The sequence below is a fragment of the Heloderma suspectum genome, chromosome 17, assembly GCF_057233095.1.
Source record: "Heloderma suspectum isolate Gila_16-S chromosome 17, 16-S_ref, whole genome shotgun sequence".
NCBI lineage: Eukaryota > Metazoa > Chordata > Lepidosauria > Squamata > Helodermatidae > Heloderma > Heloderma suspectum.
Window position 1 is genome coordinate 3,100,468 of NC_139474.1, and position 22,349 is coordinate 3,122,816.

At 50.1% G+C, this 22,349-nt stretch overlaps 1 protein-coding gene across 4 annotated transcripts in view; it reads right to left on the bottom strand.

The window, feature by feature from the left end:
* Window positions 1-3,350: 3,350 nt before the first annotated feature.
* The window catches only part of ARHGEF2 (Rho/Rac guanine nucleotide exchange factor 2), a 169,813-nt gene continuing 150,814 nt past the window's right edge, over window positions 3,351-22,349 (bottom strand). For all 4 annotated transcript variants that reach the window (XM_084823678.1, XM_084823679.1, XM_084823681.1 and 1 more), the window contains 13 exons: window positions 21,916-22,033; window positions 19,104-19,355; window positions 17,733-17,809; window positions 16,260-16,429; window positions 14,224-14,291; window positions 13,935-14,129; window positions 12,305-12,403; window positions 11,356-11,423; window positions 10,185-10,226; window positions 10,004-10,054; window positions 8,241-8,648; window positions 6,778-6,964; window positions 3,351-6,204 (listed from right to left, as the gene is read on the bottom strand). In XM_084823678.1, coding sequence (XP_084679804.1) covers window positions 6,119-6,204; window positions 6,778-6,964; window positions 8,241-8,648; window positions 10,004-10,054; window positions 10,185-10,226; window positions 11,356-11,423; window positions 12,305-12,403; window positions 13,935-14,129; window positions 14,224-14,291; window positions 16,260-16,429; window positions 17,733-17,809; window positions 19,104-19,355; window positions 21,916-22,033 — 1,821 coding nt within the window. In that variant the 3' untranslated portion in view covers window positions 3,351-6,118. The remainder of the gene's footprint in view (window positions 6,205-6,777; window positions 6,965-8,240; window positions 8,649-10,003; window positions 10,055-10,184; window positions 10,227-11,355; window positions 11,424-12,304; window positions 12,404-13,934; window positions 14,130-14,223; window positions 14,292-16,259; window positions 16,430-17,732; window positions 17,810-19,103; window positions 19,356-21,915; window positions 22,034-22,349) is intronic.

Sequence of the window (22,349 nt, forward strand, 5' to 3'; positions counted from 1 at the left end):
AAGTTCAGGCCAACCGTGCCGTTACCATGGTTGGCTGGCTGCACCCTTGCAAAGCAACGGTGGGTGTGGTTTTCCTAAATCCTCCAGGCTCTGCTCTAATTGACCTACAGATGGGAAGAGGTGAATTGCCTGCAATGAGATGTGCCCAACAGAGCCGGTTTCCTGCAATGAGATCCAATTTGCCCACACTCCGCTGCCAGCCCGCCCGATCCAATTAGCACCAAATGGCTATCTGCAATCCAGAGTAAATTGGTTGTTCTAATTGCCTGCATCCCCCCCACCACTCTTTCACTTATTTGATACTGAGTTTAATTTCCTCTTTCCCTCCATCTGACAAACATGGAAAATTATGCCTGTATCTTTCTGGTCACCCGGCGATTGATATTAATTATTCTCTCTCTCTGTGTGTTTTCTCTTCCTTACAAACACATTCCAAACACCCTCTCTCCAACTTCTGCTTTTTAATTTTTAACCAACTGATAACAGGTCAGTTTGAGACACACGCTTCTGAAAGGGTTTTGTTGTTACTGCGTTGGGAGGAAAAGAACAAGAGAATATATATAGAAGTGCAGATCTGCCTTTTTCCCATGGTGCAAAAAACAAATCTGTGGAACTCTGCCACAGTAAAACCAGTCACCCCAATTTAACTAATGCAAGGATGGGGAACATGGTTTGCGGGGGATTGCCCTCCTCTGGGCTCTCCGTGGGCCAGATGACGGTAGTGGCGGTGCCCACTGATAACAATGGGTGTATTCTTTCTTCGTGCCTTTCTCCATGCTGAGAGGGACTTGGATGTTCCTTCCAGCATTTATTTATTTATTTCCATTTATTTCCAATAGTCAAAGTTCTCTGCACGGCTCACAAAATTAAAACCACAAAAGCACCACCAAAGATACAATATACAATATAATAGATAAAAACTGCAGAATAAAAATACAACCGGAGTAAAACTAGCAGCAGTGCAGATACTTAAAATGCAGTAGCAGATTTAAGACAGCAGTGCTAAAAAACTGGAATGCTAAAAATGCTAAAAATGCCTGGGAAAATAAAAAGGCCTTCACCTGGCATAGGAAAGAGTTCAACGAGGGGCCAAACATCTCTAGGGAGTTTGTTCACAACTGGGGCGCCACCGGAGAAAAGGCCCTTTTCCTGGTAGCCACCTGCCTTCCCTCTTTGGGCAGGGAGCTCCTGGAGAAGGACCCCTAAAGATGAACTCAGGGTCTGGGTAGGTACATATGGGAGGAGATCTCCACGGGAGCCGGCCCCAAGCCGTTTAGGGCTCTGAATGTTAATAGCAGCACTTGGAACCAGGCTCGAGTCCCTGGCTTTATTTATTGCATTTATATCCCGCCTTTTTCCCTCTTGCAAGGAAGCCAAGGCAGCTTACACGATCCTCCTCCTTTCCATTTTATCCTCACAACAACCACCCTGTGAGGTAGGTTGGGCTGAGAGTCTGTGACTGGCCCAAAGTCACCCAGTGAGCTTCCATGGCCGAGTGGGGACTAGAACCCGGATTTCCCGGCTTCTGGTCCAACACTCTCACCACTACACCACGCTGGCTCTTTGCACGCCACGTGTGGTTCCTATGCAATCCTCCACTGTTATCCCAGATTAGAGACAAGCCCCTTCCACCGAGGAATCAAAGGAGGTTCTGTGGGTTGGAGGAAGAACCTCCCTAGCCCGGATTAGGGCTACAGGCCGGAGGTTCCCTATCGCCGAAGTAAGGAGAACCATGCGAGAGGGGCAGGGGAAAGGAGAAGTGTGGGTCTGCTGTCCCACCCACCGAGAGGGAAGGGAACTAGAGAAATCGAGAGTTCCATCTAGTTTAAAATGCTTTTTATGGTGGTGCAGGAGGCGTTTGCTTCTGCATCAGTCCACCCCGCCTGCCTGCAGGGCTTTGGATGGCCAGAGGGCTGTGATCTCAGAGCCCTCCATCGAAAGAGCAATGATCCTGTTAAGAGTCCGTTCTTAATCTTCAAAAGCCCCAACTATTTATGCCTTTCTTGCAAAGATGATCCCACCGTTGCCACCGCCACCATTGCTGTTTTGTCTTTTTCTGTATGTTTTCCAGTCTGTTTTGTGGGTGAGTGATAGAAAGGACCGCAAAGTTCTTTGCACTGCGAAGAGTTAGAAATACATTTGGAAAAGAGAAGACTTTTTGAAAGAAATACCCCCCCCAGAATGCCCCCTTTACCCCCTGTCCAAGGTTGAGTTCCCGACCTCGGAGAGGCAGCTAGCGTGGCTCTTTCCACGCCAGCTGCAAGGGGGAGGGGGCGGAGCACAGATTCCTGTGTCCAAGGTCGGAGTGCTGTCTCTGACCTCGGATCCAGGAATCCTAAGTATCCCGTGGTCGTCCAGACGCTGTCTGGGGGCCACAGGACCGCTCCTTCCAATGTTTAACACAAACTGAAGTATAAACTTCGCCCAGGCCTCCTGCCCCTCACTTCATTTTTTAAAATAAGGAATAATTTATTGATCATGAATTAATGGGGGATATATCAATTTGGTATCATTTTAAGATGCATCAGATTAGAAGTCTTTGAAGAAAGCCTACCTACCAAGAAGTTATAGAAAAGATGGGAGGGAAAATACTTTTTGGCCCTTTAGTATTTGCAAGCAAACAATATCATGATGTGAGTTTATTACAAAAATATAGGTCTATATATGCCTATAGGCATACCCTAAGTGAAGTAAAAATCTATTCCTTATTTAAAATACAAAGGATAAGTTAGGGCAATGTTAGAATTTACTGTGGTTTCTTTGCGGGATTAAAATGGGATCCTTTACACGTGTTCCCCCCCACACACACTTTTTCTCTCTCTGCCTTTCTATACATTCCATTACACAACCACTAGGTGGCGCTGTGGTATAGCAGAATTGTGCAGTTACATGAAGGATCTACAACGCCTTTGAGAAAAATACTAGACTTTCCCTGTTATGAGAAAAAAATTGCGATAATGGTTGCAAAGTGTGGGAGAGGCTGTAGAGGATGACGCTGTGTAAAGGACCCACAAACTACTGAGGAGGTATAAGCGTACAATAAAAAAGGCTTCTAGTGTGGAAACACTCCCTCCCTCTCTCCCAGTCATTACAGTATCTGTACTTTGGTGATCGGGAGTCAATGGGTCTCCAGGATGGCACCCCTTGCTCCCAGTGGCATAGAGCGCTGGACGTGCCCAAGACACACTCCAGCCCTTCTCATGACACACTTGCATGCATGTTGTTGTATCCGTGGCCTACGCCAATTCACTCCCTTCGTGTCCGGTCATCCTTCTTTTCTTGTCTCATGTTTGATGAAATCTCTGCCCTTCCGATCTGCCCCCAACACCCAGCAAAGTCGACACCATCTTGGTTTTGATATCTTTAATTAACCTTTCCCCCCTTCCTTTTACAAGTTAAATCAACAGGAAACAATAAACCATTTTCTCTCTTCATATATATTTATATATAAAAAAAAAACCAGTCTCGTGCGTTAATTTAAAAACAAAAAGTCCTTCGCTCACTTCTTTAACGATTTCTATTAAGAGGTGTTACTGGTCAGCACAGCAGGATTATTTTTTTAATTACTTAAAAAAAAAAAAAGCTCTCTTTTTATAGGACGATGTGAAATTTTAAAAAGGGGGGTGAGGGGGAGAGAGACCCATCAGGTTTGGGGGGGGGGAGAAAATATTTATTTCCTCAGCTAGATGATGAAGTTGCCATTAGAAAGAAGAGGGAAGCAGCATTTTCATATAACAAAACATATTATCCAGATGGGCGTTTCCCTACCACATTCACATACCTCTTTCCAAAGCAGCTCAGAGATTTTTGAGGGAACTTGACATGGAGACATGGGTGTGTGCGCGTGATTTTATTCCATTTTCATAAGTTGGGGAGGAAACAGGAGTTCATTTGCAGTTTGTATAACCCTTTTATATTACAGTCACACTTGGCGGAAAAATTACTCCAGTGTGAATTTGCCCTGGGTCTTCCTTTCAGTGGGCACCAAAATGGATCGAAAACAGGAGCTTCCTTCCCCCTCCTGGTTACTTTGAATGGGGCACACACAGCAGAGGTTGAAGTTGAGTCCACCATGGTGCAAACTTCCCTTAGGGTCCATCTAGAATTGAGACAAGCTCTTGAACTCATTTTCTAATCCCTGGATTAAAAGCTCCCCTGTTCCCTCAGTCAGGTATTTTTTAAAAAACTGCAGCTTTGGTACAGAAAGTAAGTCGCTTGACTGAGTTAAAAAATAAACAACGTGCTTTTCCTCCCCCGTCCCACCCTACAACATACAGCAGGCCCTGATCCGCATCACCTGCACATTAACATAAACTTGGGGGGAATCCAGGCGGAGGCCCGAAACTCTCCACTTCGTATTTGGCTATTCTGTCAGCCAAGGAAAGTAACGTCGGACTGAATTCTCTTTCTAGTAATGCTCCTGTTCCTGGCTATTGCAATGGAGGGGGGGACGGTTTGCGTTGCCCCCCCCCCCATTTCTCCTCCTCCTTGTCACTCTAGTAACATTAAGGCAGACCCTACACCCAACCTGGGAGGGTCCTGTCCTTCCGAAAGCCAGCTCTTGGGGGGGGAGAGTTGGCAATGTGTTTCACAAAACCCAACGGCAGGCTGTGTTAGGAATGCGAACCAAGGACTGCAGCCCCCTAATCCACCGCAGATGTTTGACCGTCTCTTAGGTGAGCTCCCACTCTGACAGTGACATTTCGTGAACCAGCCTTCCCAAGGCTTGTTTCAAAATGAAGAACGTCGACTGCTTATAAAGACAGTTCAGGCGCTGCTTGCTGTATTCTCAAAGGGACACCACCGGCAATTAGGGTGTGAAAAGGTATCTTAGCACTTCAAACTTAAGCTGGTATAACTGGCATCATTTCCAAGAACTGAAGTTTTCATGGCAGGGGTTGAGAATTCACTCTTGGAACATCTCCAGTCCCGTACCAAAACCACACATGCCCAGCTCTCCTTGGAACAACCAGTTTGCAGACAGGTAATGTAGACGGTTCCCACAAAGATGGCATGCATTAGGAGTTTGTTCTTCACGCCGTGTATAGCAGGAGGAAAGCAAAGTTCCTCCCCAGGGTGCATTGCTTTTTTGGTAGCACATGTCTGGGGTGGGATGGGGGTAGTGAGTGTGTCCAAGGGTGTGTTCGCATGGCACGATAAGCCACAATTCTGGCTTCCTGTGAACAAGCCACGTCACGATAAAGGTGAAAGGTCTGTGGTTTGTTTAGCCCCTTCTGCTTGGTGGGGCCAGCAGAGCAGCATCCTCCAGCATGCCGGCTCTTTCATGGCAAGCCAGAATTCTGACTTATTGCGCTGTGCGAATGCAGCCGTTACGTCTTCCGCAGATCAAGAGGAATACTGGGTTTCAACACAGAAATGCTCCCTCACCTGAACCAGCAAAGGAGCAGCTCATGAAGTTAAAATCCACTAATCCTATGCACCAGGCCCACGGACATCATGGCGGTGCAAATCTAGTGTGAGAATTCTACAATCTGAACTCAAATGGACTGTCCTGGCTCAGAAATGTGCTCCTTGCCCTTTTCACAACGGAGGGGGTTACCAGGAAACTAGAATGTTCCTTTACCGCTTTCTGCCCTGCATACTCACAGAGTCCCGTGGAAAACAAAAAATAACCAAAAATAATAATTTAAGGATGGGGCAGCTTCCCCCCATTCCCAAAATAAATAAAGTTAAATTGCATTGAAGTGGGGTGGGGGGCTGGGTGGGTGGGTCGGAATCAGCAATACACTGTGTCTCATGGCCTTTATGGCACCCAATCTCACCCGCCCCACCCTTGGAACTGAAGGAGAGATGTTCTGGGGCAATGGGGAGAGATCCCCTATCCATTGTCCACCAGTGAGGAATGATAAAGGCCACAGATCAAGCAGTGGTCCCCAAGAGGAGGTGTGACCCACTTCCCTGCCCTTTGCCCCTTGCTCCCCTCAACCCCTCCCTCTCACCCACCCATAGCCCACTCCAAAGGTAGTTTGGTGTGGTCTTTCCAAGTCCCTGAAGGTCCACGGTGTGGTTCTGATTGGAGAAAAAGCTGGGCTTCGGCAGAGGCACTCCCTCCCTGCTGGCTTTGGGCAGGCAGGGTCTAGCATCCCCTCTGCACCATCTAAGTGTCCGAGGGGCCACTGTCTCCGACATTCATTTCCTGGATGCTCTCGACCTCCTCCGGGATGTCCTGCATCCTCTGGAAATCTGAAAAACAGTTACAAGGTTGGCTGCATTTTGAAAGACGAGAAGTACTGCCATCTTTAAGGGTCAATCCTGAATTTTTTTCCTTGATATACAGAAGACATGACAAGACCAAGACAGAATAGGAAATGCAGGTGGGTTACAGAAAGCAGTTATTTCCTGCAAAAACGACTTGGATCTGATGTTTGGATGTTCACACCATTCAAATCTGGTTAAACGTTTTAGAATTTGACATTTGTCATTTTTAGTATTTCTAAACGGCCAAACGAAATACTATGCAGCCCACGTTTCAAGTTAGACCACATATCGATGAGTTGGGAAAAGTAAATTGTGTGTGTGGGGGGGGGGAGGGGGGGATTCAAATGTGAAGAATATGAATGCATACATTTGCAAGAAAATATTTACAGGCTTCACCTCCTGGAGAAAACCAAAGAGGCTCTGCGGGCCAGATTGGGAGTTCTGAGGGCCAGATCAGGTGCACAGGTTGGGGGTTCTGCACGCCAGTGCAGACAACACTGAGTGAGACGGAGCCAGGGCCGGATTCCGTCTAAGGCAGCTTCCTTTGTTCCAACTCACCTCGCGGGCTGGAAGGGGGAGAATGTAGGCTGACCACACCTTCTTCCTCTGAGAGCACCTCCAGCTCCTGGTCGCCTTCCTGCAGTCTATTGGGCACGCCATGGTAAGCAACCTCGTCCCGCTGGCAGCTGGCAAAGGTCCGGTGAAGAGAGTGGCAGCCGGGTGAGAGGGGTTCACCTGCTCGGCTCTGCAATCGGGAAGAAAGGGAGTTGGAAGGGGGGAACGAAGACTTGAGCCTGGATTTAAGTCTCAGCAAGATTTAGTTTCTTCAGAACAGGGTGGTTTTTCTCACACATGCTTCTGAGAAGCACCCTGTAACTGAGAAGTGAGTGTAACTCAATCTCATACTCTTTCCCATTTGCTGCTCCCTCCGTTTCCTCCCCTTGCTCTGACACCGTGTTGATTTTTGGAGCTTTTCTAGATGAGGTGGTTTGACCCACTGTTTCTACTTCTGGTTTCATTGCAGAATTAAGATTGGAGGCCTACATAAAGTTATTTGCCTTTCCTGCCTTTCTGTACTTTGTGCTACGTAGCCTCTAGGCGGCCGTGTGGTACAGTGGAATAACACAACTATGCCGGTGGGGACTTGCACTTTCCTGATGCCAAAAAATGCCGGATTTTTCCTTGCTCCAAACCCTGTCCACAAAAGTGCTCTAAAAAAACAGAAGCGAAGCTGGGGGGTTACGACATCACCGAAAGCACCCGTAAACAATCGCGAGTGAGAAATGAGGAGCACGCAATGAAAATCTCGTCTAGGAAAGTTCTTAGAGTGTAAACCCTTCCCCTCACCCCCGGGCCTGTCCTCTTGTACTTTAGGAAGCACCATGCGTATCTGCCGTGCTATATACACAATTTTTTAAAAAAATAATATTGGCAGCAATGCCAGATCTCAGGTGTGAAGCAACAGCGCATCAGTGCTTCTTGGGGGAATCCAAGAAGAGCCAGAACCAACCAGAGGCAGATGCTGAGTGATGGCATGCTCGTCCATCTTAAGGGGCTGTGGCAGGGGTGCAGCGCCTGTGTAGCCTGAGGGCTGCGTTCCAGTTCGGAGCAGCTTTCGGGTGCTGCATGCCAGTGGTGGGCGAGGCCGAAGGCAAAAGGGGAGGGGCCAAAAACACCAGCCTATTTTAGCTTAACGCTCCTACTGCCAGCCTTAGGAGAGGCATTTCGACCTTTCAGAATGTGGCCCCTGCGCTGAGGTCCTGCACCGTAACGGCAGTCCGAAAATCTTTTACAGCAAATCAACAAATCTTTGCCGGCGGCCCAGGCTCCTGGCTTCGGGGCAGCACTTGGCAAATACGAGCCTGTGAGGCTGGAGAGACGGAGCACGGGTGGCAAAGTCCTTGGGGTCCTGAACCCCGCTCCCCTCCTGGCTCTTTCGGGGCCAGGGAGTCCCCCCCTGCTGGACCCTCGCCCTCGAGAGGTGAACAGGGCAGCTTCTTCGCCCAAAGGGAGACGCTTACCAGAGGTGGGGTGAAGCTTTGGTAGAGGGCATCGCCGGCGGGCAGGCTGCGTCTCCGGGGCTCCGCCGCCTTCCGGACCCAGACGTTTTCCAGGGGCTGCCGCGGGGCTGCCAGCTGCCGGCGCGCCTCGTCGGCCTCCCGCTCTTGCCGGGCCCTTTCCAGCTCGCTCTCCCGCAGCCGCGCCTCCAGGGCCGCCACCTCCTGGGCCTTCTCTTGGTACTGCTGCCGGCAACGGCTCAGCTCCTCCTGCAGCAGCGTGTGCTGCTTCTGCAGCAGCGAGAGGTCCGAGGCCTGCCGGTCTGCCGCGGAGGCGTCCTTGCGAGAGTTGGTACGGCTCAGCCTCTCCCGCCGCTCACCTGCCTCCTGGCACTGCAGCTCCAAAAGGGTGTCCTGCTGGGCCACGACGCCCTTGCGGGTGCAAACGTGGGGAGGGGCAATTAATTAGGGCCGGGGCTGCTCCACCAGCATTGGCGGGCTGTGCTGTATATACTCTGTTATTCAGAAAGGCATTTCCATGCGATCCTGTTGTCGCGTATTGCAGGCTTCCCTGAGCTGGGGCCCTCTGGATGTGTTGGACCGCAGCTCCCAGAATCCCCCAGCCAGCTCACAGAGCTGGCTGGGGGATTCTGGGAGTTGCGGTCCAACACATCCAGAGGGCTCTGGCTCAGGGAAGCCTGCCTTATTGTACTCATGGCCTGCCGCCGCAGAGGTGGCAATTACAACCCTCCTATAATTCAGAAAAATCCACGTTTTCTCAGCCTTTAAAAGTTCACAAAGGCTTGCGGCTCTTCGGGAAGGGGGCTCCCTAACTGGAGCGTGAGAACCAAGGATGCTCCACTCCTTTCTGTGGTTTGTGGCCTAAGTTATGAGGCACCCTCTTTGGGCTGCAACATGTGGAGTGGTCCGTTCCCCACCCCCTGCAACTTCCGCTGTCGCTTTGGGGCTGTCTTGTAATGCTTACGTTCTGTCACTAGGTGTCGCAATGGCGTGGCGCCCTTCAGCATTCGTTTCCCCATACATTATTCAGTGCATTTCTACCCTGCCTTTCTTCCATCCTGGAATCGAGGCAGAGTAAATGGGGCAGTTCCCAGGCAGTCTCCCACCCAGGCACTGACCAGATCCAACTAGGGATGGGCGAGTGGGCGATGTTTGAAATCGCTAGCATTCTCCGAACATCGCCTTGCCGCTCGTCTCGTGCCTGAGTCCCGTTCACATTTGCAGTCGCTGCTATCTTTGCACGAACGGGAAACGTGCGCAAATCAAGCAGCGATCGAAGGGGAGAGTTGCCCAAATCTCCCCAGATTTGCGCAAATGTCCTAATTCGCGCGACTTTCCTCCATAGGCTAAAGTGGGGTTGAGTCAGTCTACTGTGGAAATTTGCGTGAATCAGGAAATTTGTGCAAATCAAACTGGGAATCAGGAATGAAATGAATGCGCGCCTGTATTTGACAATTTGCGAATATTTCAGTGGAGACATGCTCGTGCTCGTGTTTGGAGCTTCGAACGGGGCAAGCTTACATGTTTTGCGAGGGAAAACAAAATTCTCACCCATGCCTAGACCCGCCTGCCTTAGCTTCAGCAAAGTGGCTGCATCATGAGCCCTCCAACCATGCCCTGGCTTGCATACCAATTTCGCTAATAGCATCAGGATGCTTCCTATCCTGTGTACACACAAACACGTGATCGCTTGGTGGAGAGAGGTCTGAAACGCACGGGATCCTCCTCAGCAGGAGCCCTGGAATCACAGTTCAGACCAGACTGACCTGCAGGCCGTGAAGCAGAGAATAGAGTGTTCTGAGCCGCTGCAGCACCTCCTGAGGGGCAGAAGGAAACTGAAATCAATCTGACAAGGCCATATGCCAAACGGGAAAGAGAGAAACCAGCTCCTGCCAGGATGCCCTTGGGGGTCCAGGGATCCCCCCACCCGATCCCTCCTCCACTCACCTCCTGTGGTAGTTTCTGCTGCAGCTGGTTGCCGTTCCCATCCTACGTTAGAAACACAACAGAACTATGTCAGATGCTACCATGGTATTGCCTCTTTACCATGGAAAGACGGCCCGAAAGTTTACAGCAGGCCTGGCCACCAGGGGCTTGAGGGTCCCATGCACTCCCTTGGCCTCTAGGGCAGCAGCCATTGCCAAAATTCAGCAGCGTGGTAGTGGCAAAAAACGTTTCCTGCCAGATTTCAATGACCAACTGCAATGGAGGCTCAAAAAGGGACACACCTAGCTTGAAAACAAGCCCAATCTGTCCCTTTTCAGCCTCCATGGCGCTCTGCGGCCAAATTTCTCAGGGGAAATGTTATTCCACATACTGGGTGCCACTGTGCTCAACGCCCTGCTCTGAACTACTTTGGAGCAGGCCTCAGGAGTAAGTGACCACACCCGGAGGCCTCCCCAGATGACCTCAAGCATGGAATGGGCCTAGAGGGGAGAAGGCGGTCTCTCAGATGACCAGGCCCCAAGTGGTTTGGGGCTTTACGTACTAAAAACGAAACCTTAAATCTGGCCTGGCAGCAAATACTAGGGAAGTCCGACTCTGGGAAATCTGGCCCTTTGGGGGCCTGACGGATTCCTGTGGTGCCCCCAACTCACTTGCATTTGCAAGCTGAGCTGGGGACTGTTCCTGAAATCCGGGAACTTTTTCATTTGTGTGTGTGTGTGAGAAAAGCAATTTGTGCAAATTACAACTGGAGTTTGTGCAAATTACATAAATTTCAGCTGCAATTTGCACAAATTATGCAGATTTCAGCTGTAATTTTGCAAATTACAACTGTAATTTGCTCACATTGCTTTACACAAATTAAAAAAAATCCTGAAATCTGCGATGCAACGGTGCAACAGTGAGGGCTTGCAAGAGACTGGAAAGGAATTTCCAGCCGTTCCTTACTGGAAAGGACATCATTTCCTGCTGGGGAGCGGGAGATTTTAAGGTCTCCTGCTGCCCAATTCAGTTCAGTCCATTTCCCGAAGCTTCCTGCTCCAGGACAGTCTGCTGTCCAACTCTAGACTTCAAATGCCTCCACCAGTGACTTCTCAGACCCGACATGAGGCTCCCACACAGAAGTGTGAACGGGGAGCGAACAGGAGACTCCCCCTCTCCACAAAAGACTCACCCGCTGGTTCGAGTCTGACTCAACCCTAGTGAATTCAAGAGAGCCATTAATGCTTCCAGTCTCCCCATCTGGAGGAAGAAGACGAGAGAGCAGCTGAAAGAGACAACCCCTGGCCAGGGATCTGTACCCGCACCACCCCCTTCGGTCCCCTAGCCCCATAAAACCCATTCAACATTGTCCAGAAAAAAAGAGGAGAAATTTAATTCCCAACTAAGTTGGGGCTTATTCACTTACAAGCAGACTTTCTAGCCAACACAGAAGCTCAAGCAGACACAGGATTCATTCAGTGGGGAGCTGCCCAACCCAGAATGTAATGAGTAGATTGTCAGCCTGCGGGCAGGGGCCCGCTTGCGTAGCTGATTTGGGAGCTATTTGGGGAGGCTTTGGGGCTGAGTGGCATGACAGTACTTCAGACAGACAGACAGATAAATAAATGTAATTTGGGGGAGGGGGACAGATGTGCAAGGGAAAACAGGTGGTACATAGGGGTGCTTAATCCTAGAAGGATATAGGCTTCACACTAGGGATGTCTGTCGCTGGGAAATCTGGTTGTTTTTTGGCTTGATGGAATTCTGCACCATGTACTGCAAACTGAGCTGTGGGCTGTTCCCCAAACTCCAGGAACGTGTTTGCACATTTTGGAGGGAAGGTTGGTTCTGCAATTTGTGCAAATTTCTGAGCAATTTGCACCAATTACAGCTGAACTTGAGCAAAATACAGTCAAATTTGCACAAATTATGGCCAATTCAGCTGTACTTTGTGCAAATTGCAGACCCCTCCCCCCCGGAAAATGCACAAAATTCCTGGAGATTCCACAAGCTGGCCCAACTCGCTGCAGACCGAGTCGGGCACCGCAGCAGGAACCAAAACAAAGTCCGGAGGGCCAACCACAGGAAAACCCATCAAACACCCCCCCGCAACGGATTTCTCCGACATCCCTACTTCATACTTGTGGTATTATTGGGGTTCGGGCTGGAGCAGCCGTTTGGAGCGTGGTTTTGGTCTCGGTCCCAGCCAGGTCCGATGAAGAGATCTTTGAGGAGCTCCACTGTGTGTGCATGTGTCAGCGAAGAGGAAAAGAAAAAGAGGAGCAGGAAAGAGACACACCTGTATTATAAACGTATATACTTCTTCTGTGATATTATGTATAGGAACAGAATTCCCAGCACTGCTTCCCACTTTCCAAATATTCCGTCACACTTTGGTGCAGCTGTGTCCAACCTAGCGCCCTCCAATTTATTTATTTAAAATATTTATATTTGTGTTGGAATACAACTCCCACCCTCGCCAGCCAGTGTGAACGTTGCCATGCTGACTGTGGATGACAGAAGTTGTAGTCAAACACATTTGGAGGACACCTGGTTGGGGAAGGCTGCTTGAGTGAAAGAGAAGCCAAAGTTGGCCACGCAGGGCTGGGGATACAGGAGCAGGCTGGACCCTCAGTGGCTGAGGTCACTGGGAGCTCGTCCAGATCCATCCCAGCTGGGAGTTGTAGGACTTTTTCTGTCTAAACATGCATAGGATTGCCCCCTAAGATGCATTCATGGATTAGGATATCGGTGGCGGTTGGCTGTGATAGTTCAGTGGAACCACCATGTTTAGAGTCAGTCTACCTGTAAGTATCAGACACTGGGAAAAAAGCAGGGGAGGGCTTTGGCCTTCCCGACATGCTTGCAGGCTTCCTAGGAGGGCATCTGACTGTTGGAAACAGGATGCTGGAACAGAGGACCCTTGGTCTGATCCAGGGAGGCTCGTGCTAAGATCCGTAGGAGCCAGAAAAGGAGCAATTAGTTTGCAACCTGGTAAACTGAGATTTTAAATAAAACAAGGCAGACCTGCAAGAGGAGGTAGCAATGCATTGTCACCTCCTAATTCCAGACAGCCACGTCTCCCTCTGGGATAGTTTCAGCTGTGAGGGGCTCAAGGAAACCAATTAATTCTTCCCTCCCCACTGCCCTGCATTCTATTTTTCTTTTCAGATTGACACCCAAATCTTCTGTGACTACTGAGCATGCTCAATCCTCAATGGGCTTTGTAGGGGTTTTGGTTCTTTTTTAGTTTTTTGTTTTGACTCTTGCTTTTCTGTAAACCTCGGGGTAACCCAAAATGCCTCCTGTTTCTCAGTGCGCCCATTTTGGCTCCACCTCTGTTGGCACTCCCCACCGGAGCTTGCTTTCAGAAGGAGTGATGTCTTGGGTCAGCTCAAGACATTTTGATTCCTGAGGTGGAGAATCAACCTTCCCTCCCACACCCGTTCTAATTAACGTGGGGCACAATCCACGCAGAAGTTCTCCTGCTCTTGTGCAACACCGTTCATTTCAATGGGGCTTGCGCAGGAGAGTTTCCCGGTGGACCGCGCCCCTCGGATCAAGGGCCATCTCCCGACTGCCAGGCCTTAACAGCATCCTAGCCCTGCTGGTGCTGCCGTGCCTCAAGGCAAGCAGAAACGGAGGTGCCCAACTGGGACACGTCCTTCTCCTGATCTGGCCCCTCTTTCTCCTCCTGGCCCTTTCAGCTGAGGTTTCTCGCCCTTGTAAGATTTGGGAAGGGGGGGCTCTTGAATCTGGGGAACACACTACCTTCTTTGACGGCCTCCTGGAGCAGCTTCTCGCCGTGGGGGGTGTCCGATGACTCGGTTCGGAAGAGGGTGCGAGGGTTCGCGGGGGGCAAGGGGCCATTCTCGTTGCTGCTCTGAAGGGCCAGGATGTCCGCAAAGAGCCCCACCTTCTCCTCCAGCAGCTCGGCGATTTCCTGGTCACGCTGCTGAAGCTTGTCTGTGGGAAGGAGGAGAGCGTGGCTGTCAGGGGGAAGCGGCGGGAGGGTGGCGTAGCACCCTCTTTGGAGAGCTGGCGATGGGTTTTGCCCTACCTTTCAGCTTCCGCAGAGAGGCTTCACTCTCCGTCTCGATGAGCGGGAAATCGGCCCGGTCAGGACAGCTGCAGCGAGGAAGCAACAGAAAGACTGGTAAGAGCTGCCTTGCTGAATCGGACCAAAGAGCTCCCCCAGCCTGGTGGCCTCCGGATGTGCTGGACTGCAACTCCCATTGCCTCAGGGGGCAGAGAAGCCAGGCCTGAAGGTGGCAGGCACCTGAGGCTGCCTGACCAAAGCAACTCGCCGTTGGAGAGGCGCCTGCTTCTGATCGTGGCACCGATGTCCTTCGCTTTCACAGCACAGGGACAGACCTCTCAGCCCCCACCGGTGTGTTAACCCCCTTTAAAGCCATCTTAAAAGCTGGTGGCCACCACCGCATCCTGGGCTAGTGAACTTTGTCAATATCGTATTGAAATTTGTATCAAGTTCTTTCCTTGGTCTGTCGCTGAATCTGCACAGGAACACAGGAAGCTGCCTTATGCTATGTCAGACCCTTGGGCCATCTAGCCCAGTACTGTCGACACTGACTGGCAGCAAAGGAGTTGCTCCTGCCCTGCCTAGAGAAGCCAGGGATTGAACTGGGGACCTGCTGCATGCAAAGCAGGGGCTCTACCACTAAGCTACAGCCCTACCACCAATCAATTAAATGGGATGACCCCCAGTTCTAGCAGAGCCCCGAGTTCTCAGAATGTTACAGAGGGAATTTTCCCCGTCTTATCTACGATCTCCAGATCATTCCTAATTTTAGAACTTTTACCATTCCCCACCCCACCCCACCCCACCCCTTAATTGCCTTTTTTTCTCAAGTAAAGAGCTGTAAACGCTTTCACCTTTCATCACAAGAAAGGTGCTCTAGCCCCTGAATAATGTTTGGGCTTTGCTGTGCCCTTTTCATCTCCAAGAAATGGAGCCAGCCGGAACCACAGGTGAGTTCCATCACTGATCTATATAAGGGTGTTACGGATAGTGGCCATTTTATTTTCAATGTCCAGCATGAGGTTTGTGTCCGTTATGGCTGCTGCACATGGAGCTGACATTTTTTACTGAACCCAAGCAGGGGCATGGCTAGGCACTTAAAATATTTGGTGCCCAGGCCCGTAGGACACAAATCCACATATGCTAATTTATATCTACATATGCAAGTTTAGAAAGAATTGTTAGGATTTCTTTGAATTTCACAGGAGGCAAAGCCAGCCAATTTCTCATCCAAATAACAGCAAATAAAATAAATTCCTCAATTAATTTGCACCCTGCTCCCAATCATCCCAAACCAAAAGAAAGTGTTTTTTCCCCCAAGCGTAATTGCCATGCAGGGGAAGATTTTTTTGATGGGGGGTGGGGAGGTGATGCGGCATGTGGGAAGGGGAGAGCCAACTCTTCCTTCCCCAGCTACAATCCCCCTTGAAAATTGTCCTCTGCATGGCAATTAAATTGAGAAAATAATTAAACTTCCGTTGGCGGATCTAAGGGACACTGGATCTATTTCACTTTGCGAAATAGGTCTGAGACCCTGGGAAATACAGTTTGGCCTGGGACCCCTGACCTCCAAGGTCTCTTTCCTGGGGAATCATAGCTAGGGTTGTATGAGAATTCCAGGCGCAAAACACTTGAGCATATCCAAGCGTGCAAACTCATTCAAAAAAGATGCATTTGCACGCTTTGCTGAATGGGCAAAGTGTGCATTTTGAATGCACGTTTCTCCTGATTGAGAATTAAAAAGAGGCTTGGGATCAGGAATGCGAACACAGCGGACCGAGGTTCGAGGAAGCTTTTGGAGACCCTTGTCGGCCTTGAACATCGCACATTTGCCCATTGCCATAGCAAGCTCTGTCCCCAGCAGTATTCAGCACTAGGAACGGTCCCTAAGGTTCAGCTTTCTGGAGTTCTGGACAGGCCCCTGGCTCAAAGAAATTCTCGGGCTGTCCCAGGAGGGAGAAGTGCCCACGCCTGTGAGTTTGTGGGTGGGCACTCTAATGCCAGCGGGTGACTGGAGCAGCTGCTGTGCAACCCGCCCAAGCCCCAGCACCACTCACAGCTCGACGGTCTGCTGGATGAGCCTCATCCAGGTGTTGCGGTCGTCGCGGGAGGCGGTGTGCACCTCGTACATCTCTGGGGGAGTGTTCCGGATGAGGAACATGCCTTTCTCCTGATTGGCAATGTCTCGGACAATCAAGTTTTGGAGAGAGATGACAGCCGGCTTGTCCTGCAGGGAAGGAGGGGCAAGTCAAAGGGACTCTGATTCCTTTCTATTCATTGCTCCCTTTTCGCTTATCTTGGATTAATAAATCTGTAGGGATGTAAAAGCCCAGGAAAAAAACTGGAAACTGTTTGAAAACCCAGTGATTTTCCGATGGCCTCAAAATTTCCGGAAATCTTGCATCCCCAGCAGAGCCACATCTCTTTTCGCTATTGTACAGCACCTGGTTAATTTCGGTACTTAGGGTCCAACCCTATGCATGTTTAGACAGAAAAAAGTCCTACAATTCCCAGCATGCCCCAGCCAGCAGGCAGAAAGGAGAAGCAGGCAGTTAATGAATTATCACAGTGCAAAAGGTCTTGCGTGGGGCAGAAGGGATGCCGGGCCAGAGGACATGGCTTTTGAGCAGACATGAGCACCGTTACTGGTTTTGAAACCCTGAATGAACCTGAGCGGCTCCTTTGCCTGGGGGTATCCGACTCGAGAGCCCAGGCATCTTGGAGGGCCCTCTGGGAGACAAGTAGCAGGCATGGGAGAGAGGAGCGATTTGACAGCAGCTTTGTCTTTACCTGAATGAGCCAGGCCAGAGTCAGGAGCTTTGTAGGTTTAGGAGGAGCCCTACTGCCCCTTTGAATCCCACGATCCCTGGAGGCTGCATCACCGCACTCTGGCCATCTGCCCTGGTGGCACCAAAGCACAGCAGAGCCCAGGGGCTTTCCCCTCTAGCAAGCTATTACAGCTGTGCAGGGTGCAAAGCATCCGCTTCCAGCTTCTAGAGCATCTAGTTAGGGATGTCCGTCACTGGGAAATCCTTTTTGGGCCTGATGGATTCTCGCAGCGCCCCCAACTTGGCCTGCATCTGAGAGGTGAGCCAGGGGTTCCCAAAATCTGGGAACTTTTTTGGGGGTGGGTTGTGTAAAAAGGAACATGCACAAATTACAACTGGAATTTGCACAAATTACACAACTCTCGGCTCTAATTTGCACAAATTATGGCTGCAATTTATGAACATTGCAGCTGCAATTTGCATAACTTGCGCAAATTACAGTTGAAATGCGAATGGTTTGCACAAACTACAGCCGTGATTTGCGCCAACCGCTTTACACAAATGCAAAACAACACCAGGAATCTGTGAGCTGGCCTGACTCGATGCAGACCAAGTTGGGCAGCTTGCGGGAAAGTGAGCCAAAGTCTGGGGGGGCTGAGCTGACTAAAGCTTGTTCAGTTTCACCTCCCAGACGGATTCCTCCAACATCCCTACACCTAGTTTGAGACCCCTTGTGCCTTGTCCCAACCAAAAGCCACTTACCAGGGTAGGGAAGGTGTACTTCTGATCCTTCTCCTGGAGGAAGATGAGAACATCCGTCATCAAAAGAACCAAGACATCTGCAGGGGAAAGGGGAAACAAGGTACCATGAGAGACTGAAAGGTGGTTCTTTTTTTTCCACAGTAAGATGTGACCCAGGAGAGGCCTTATGACAAGGACTAACTTTAAAACTAGGCTCAGCTCTAGAGTTCATTAGCAGCATCCTGTGAACCCCACACGTTGACTTCAAAGCCCCACAAGGCTGTGAAGACAGGGTGGTACAATACAGAAGGGGCTTCCAGGCGCCCACAAAAGGTCATCCAGCCATCTGCATGTGGCTAAATGGGTCACAGATGTCGGGCAGGACTGGGCTAGCAAGATCAGTGCAACACAGCCTGCTGTGCAAATATGCTTAATTTGCTTAATATAGTCAGGCTGCAGAACCTGGGTTGCCATGGCACAGAATTTAAAATGAACTGAAAAGGAGGACCCACAGGCTCAGGGTTAGGACTTGTGTTTTATATGTTTAAGGTCCCAGATTCAATCTCCAATTAAAAGGAGAGCAGATAGAAGGGATGAGGAAGACCACAGAGAAGTGTGGCTAGCTGGAGTGGAGTGCATTGCTCCATACGGCTGCTTCAGAGGGATGTGGAGCACACAGGCATGCCCCGTCCACCTGGCTATGGCCAACTGTCATTTGGCTCATCATCTCCTGGAACTGCCTCATACAGCGACCCTACTAAAAACTAACTCCATTTTCTTTGCCTCCTTTTTCCTCGTGCATTGAGTCTATTACACTGTAAGCCATTATTTTAAACTGTAACGTTCCTTGAGCGCGTTGGCCAAAAGCCAGTATATAAAAGAAGCAATAAATAAATAGGGTCACACATGCTGAGCATTATGATTTCTTTTCTTTACTAGGGACGGGAGAATCAGCAATGTTTGAGTTCGCCAAGATTCTCCGAGCGATACTGCAAAGTTCAGGTCGGCTTGCTCCCATTTCCACTGTGGTCTGTTTTTCTTTTCATTCGCGCGGGAACAGTGCGCATTTCGGCACACATTTTTAAAAAGTGCGTGCACAGATGCGTACTCCCCCCCCCATTGATTAAAGTGCGAAAATGTGTATTTTTTTGAATGCGCATTTTAAAGTGCGCATCTTTCTCAAGTCGGCATTTTGTGAACGCAAATGCAAGCTCGGGAATGGGTGAGCTTTGCCGGAGAAAGTACGCTCCCATTCACATTTTGAGGCTGTGAACGGGGCAAATTCAGGTTAAAACAACACTCCGCCTACGCCCCTCTTCTTTACAGAGTCTGGGAGGGTTCACTGCCACTAGAGGGCAGCAGCGCACTGCTGAGAGGCTAGGCTCCGCCCACCTTTGAAGCGCCCAGTGGCCGTCTTCCAGAGCATGCAGCCGTCGTGTACCAGCTTGCGCCGCAGCATCTCGTCCTTGCAGAACGAGCCCTGCTCCCAGGGCACCAGGGCCTTGGCGCGCCCGTCCACCCGCCCGTAGATCTCCTGCAGCCGCGCGTTCTTCTCATAATCGTGCACCTCCTGGTCGATGGTGGAAATCAGCTCCTTGATCAAGGTCAGGGCAGTGCTCAGATCCCACTGATCTGCTTCGTTCCCTTTGGGAAAGAGAAGTAGGCAGACCACAATCAAAACAGGGGTCTGGTTTGATCTTGGATCCGTCGAAGAGGCACGCTGCGCCTTGCAGATCCAGCAGCCCGCAACCTGCTCCCACGAGCGCCTTGCCTTGCTTTGCCTTTCCTCTCCCTCCCACGAGCTCCTCTCCTCTCCTCTCCTCTCCTCTCCTCTCCTCTCCTCTCCTCTCCTCTCCTCTCCTCTCCTCTCCTCCCTTTCCATACCACCCCATAGCCGAAGCTCTCTGGGCGGTTCACAAAAATTAAAAACCAATAAAATACATTCTATAAAATATAAAAACTATTTACATAAGGACATAAAATAAATAACACACACAACAACATGTATCTAAAACCATTTAAAGCAATCAGCCAGAGACAATCACGAGACTCATTATACGCTGCCAAATGCCTGAGAGGCATGTGATCCTACACCATCCCTGGATCTGCGGGTGGCAGTGGTGGCAAGAAGTGCTTTTGCACAACTGTTCTTGGAGCGCCAGCTGCAACTTGGGTTCTTGCACTGAGCAGGGGGTTGGACTCGACGGTCTTACAGGCCCCTTCCAACCCTACTATTCTATGATTCTATGACTCTATGAACCCTTCCTGAGCCGGTCCAACTTGGCAACAATTATCCATGCCTTGGCTACGTCATGTTTAAACTACCACGATCTGTTCTATGCAGGGCTACCCTGAAGAGTGTTTGGAAGCTTCAATGGGTACCAAATGCGGCAGAAGGGCTGCTAACTGGTGCACTGGATCAGCACCATAATGCAAGTATCTGGAATGGCCCACACTGGTTGCCAGGTGCTTTCCAGGCTCAATTCAAGGTGTTGGGTTTAACGTTTAAAGCCCTAAACGGCTTAGGACTGGGCTATCTAAGGGACCACCAGTCTCACCATATGCCTGTCCGGTTGTTAAGCTTTGCAGGAGAGGCCCTTTCGAGGGAACCATTACCGCCAGAGAGAGGGGACACGCATGAAAGGGCTTTCTCACGTGTCGCTCCCAAACTGAGGAATGTGCTCCCTCAAGAACTACGACTGGCTTTTAGAAAGTGTGCGAAGACATTTTGAGAAAAAAAATTTTAAATTAGGTAGTTTGAATGTTTTACAGTTCTTAATGTTGCCTCTTTGTTCCCTCAGTCATGTTTGAGATGCAATCACGGTGTAGCAGATCCTATCTACGTTTGTTGGGATTGTAATATTAGACCATTCTGGTGGAAGGTGGAAAAAGCAGTACTGAAAAGCAGGTTTGCCTTGTCTCCTGAAGCGGCTTTACTGAATGATGTCAGAAGTCACATTCTACAAGGTAAAATTAAGATGGTTATCAGCTTGATAACTGCAGCCAGAATGTTCATTGCTAGGCAGTCATGGCACAATTCCATTTTTGGTAGCCAAAGATCTGGCTGTCGATGAATACGTTACCTACTATACCATTTCATTTCTTAAATTTCTATACCACCCTGTAGCCGAAGTTCTCTGGGTGGTTCACAAAGCAATTAAACCATACAAACCGTCCTTGAATGCATGGTCTATATTTCTTAATTACTGCGAATAGGCACTCTATTTCATCGCCTCTGCTGACAGACCAGCTCTCTTTGGCCCTCACTAAACCTTCACCAGTGGCAGCCATTCCATCAGGCTACCTGAGCTGTTTCCATCTGAACTGGTGGCTACAAGAACTACTGTAACTTTTAAGTGCTTGTTTTTCCTTGCCCATCCCCTTTCTTCCTTGTGTGTTATGTCTTTTAGGTTGTAAACCTGAGGAAACCATGGGCTTGGTTACCACTGAAGTTTGTAAGATGCCCTGAGAGCTTTTTTTGGCTAAAGAATGAGGTAAAAATCTTTAACTAACTAACTAACTAACTAACTAACTAAGGGGCGCCGTCCTATGCATGTTTAGACAGAGAAAAGGCTTACAACTCCCAGCATGCCCCAGCTGGGGCATGCTGGGAGTTGTAGGCCTTTTCTCTGTCTAAACATGCATAGGATGGTGCCCTACGGGAGCAATCCTATGGCCACTAGACAATGTCTAGAGGGTTAAAGGATTTTTCAGTTTTGGGGAACTCAGGTCAGAGCCAGGGCTCCAAACACGGACCCCAGAAACTGCACGCCCCGCCCCCTCCCCTACCCCCTTGTAGGCGGCGCGTTTGTCTCCACACTGGCTACATCTCTGCGTTCAGGAACGGAGCGCGGAGCTAGGGAAAAGGGGGTGGTCCTAGGGGCGGGGAGGGGAGAAGATTGCGGGGGCCGCTGTCTGCAGCTTCCTATGCACCGCACCGCCTCCTTCCCTCCCTGTCCCCGAAGCGAGATAGCCAAAATCGGCCATCCAGCCAAAATGCAGGGCTGCTGGAGCACGGAGGTGAGGATCAAATTCGGAGGCTGCCGACTCTCTCAATAGGATCGTGCCCTAACTAACTAACTAATGACTATTGGGGGGAAATCATTATGATAACGATGGCGTTGTAGGCATTAAACTGATGATGAATGATGAAAAAAGTTGCTGCCTCTTTGCTGAAAGGCCACCCGCTCCCATCCGCTGGTACCTTTGGAGTTCTGCAGGATTCGGTCAATAAGGCCAGGGTACTTAGTGATGCGCTGGGTGACCAGGAGGATGCATTCTTGCACACCATGACGCCGCAGCACCGACGACCGTGTCAGCCTCTGGGGAAAAAGGAAGAAGCAGGAAGGAGGGTTATTATCCAGAACAGGTCATCAAGATACCCTCACCCACTCCCTCTCCCTCACCCCACGCCCCCGTCCCCAGACATGGTCATTAGCCTGGGTCTTGGGACCAACTTGCAGCACATCCCTTCCGCCAATCAGTGGAGAGTCCCAGAAGTCATGTTTCACTCCTGCTCTTGTGCGTACATCACTGTTATTCTACTCGGGGCCAGCGTCAAGGGTAGGCATGGTTGGGCACCTGCTGAGGGACCACACCCCAGCAGGGGCCCACTGACAAGGGACAAACTGGAGAGGG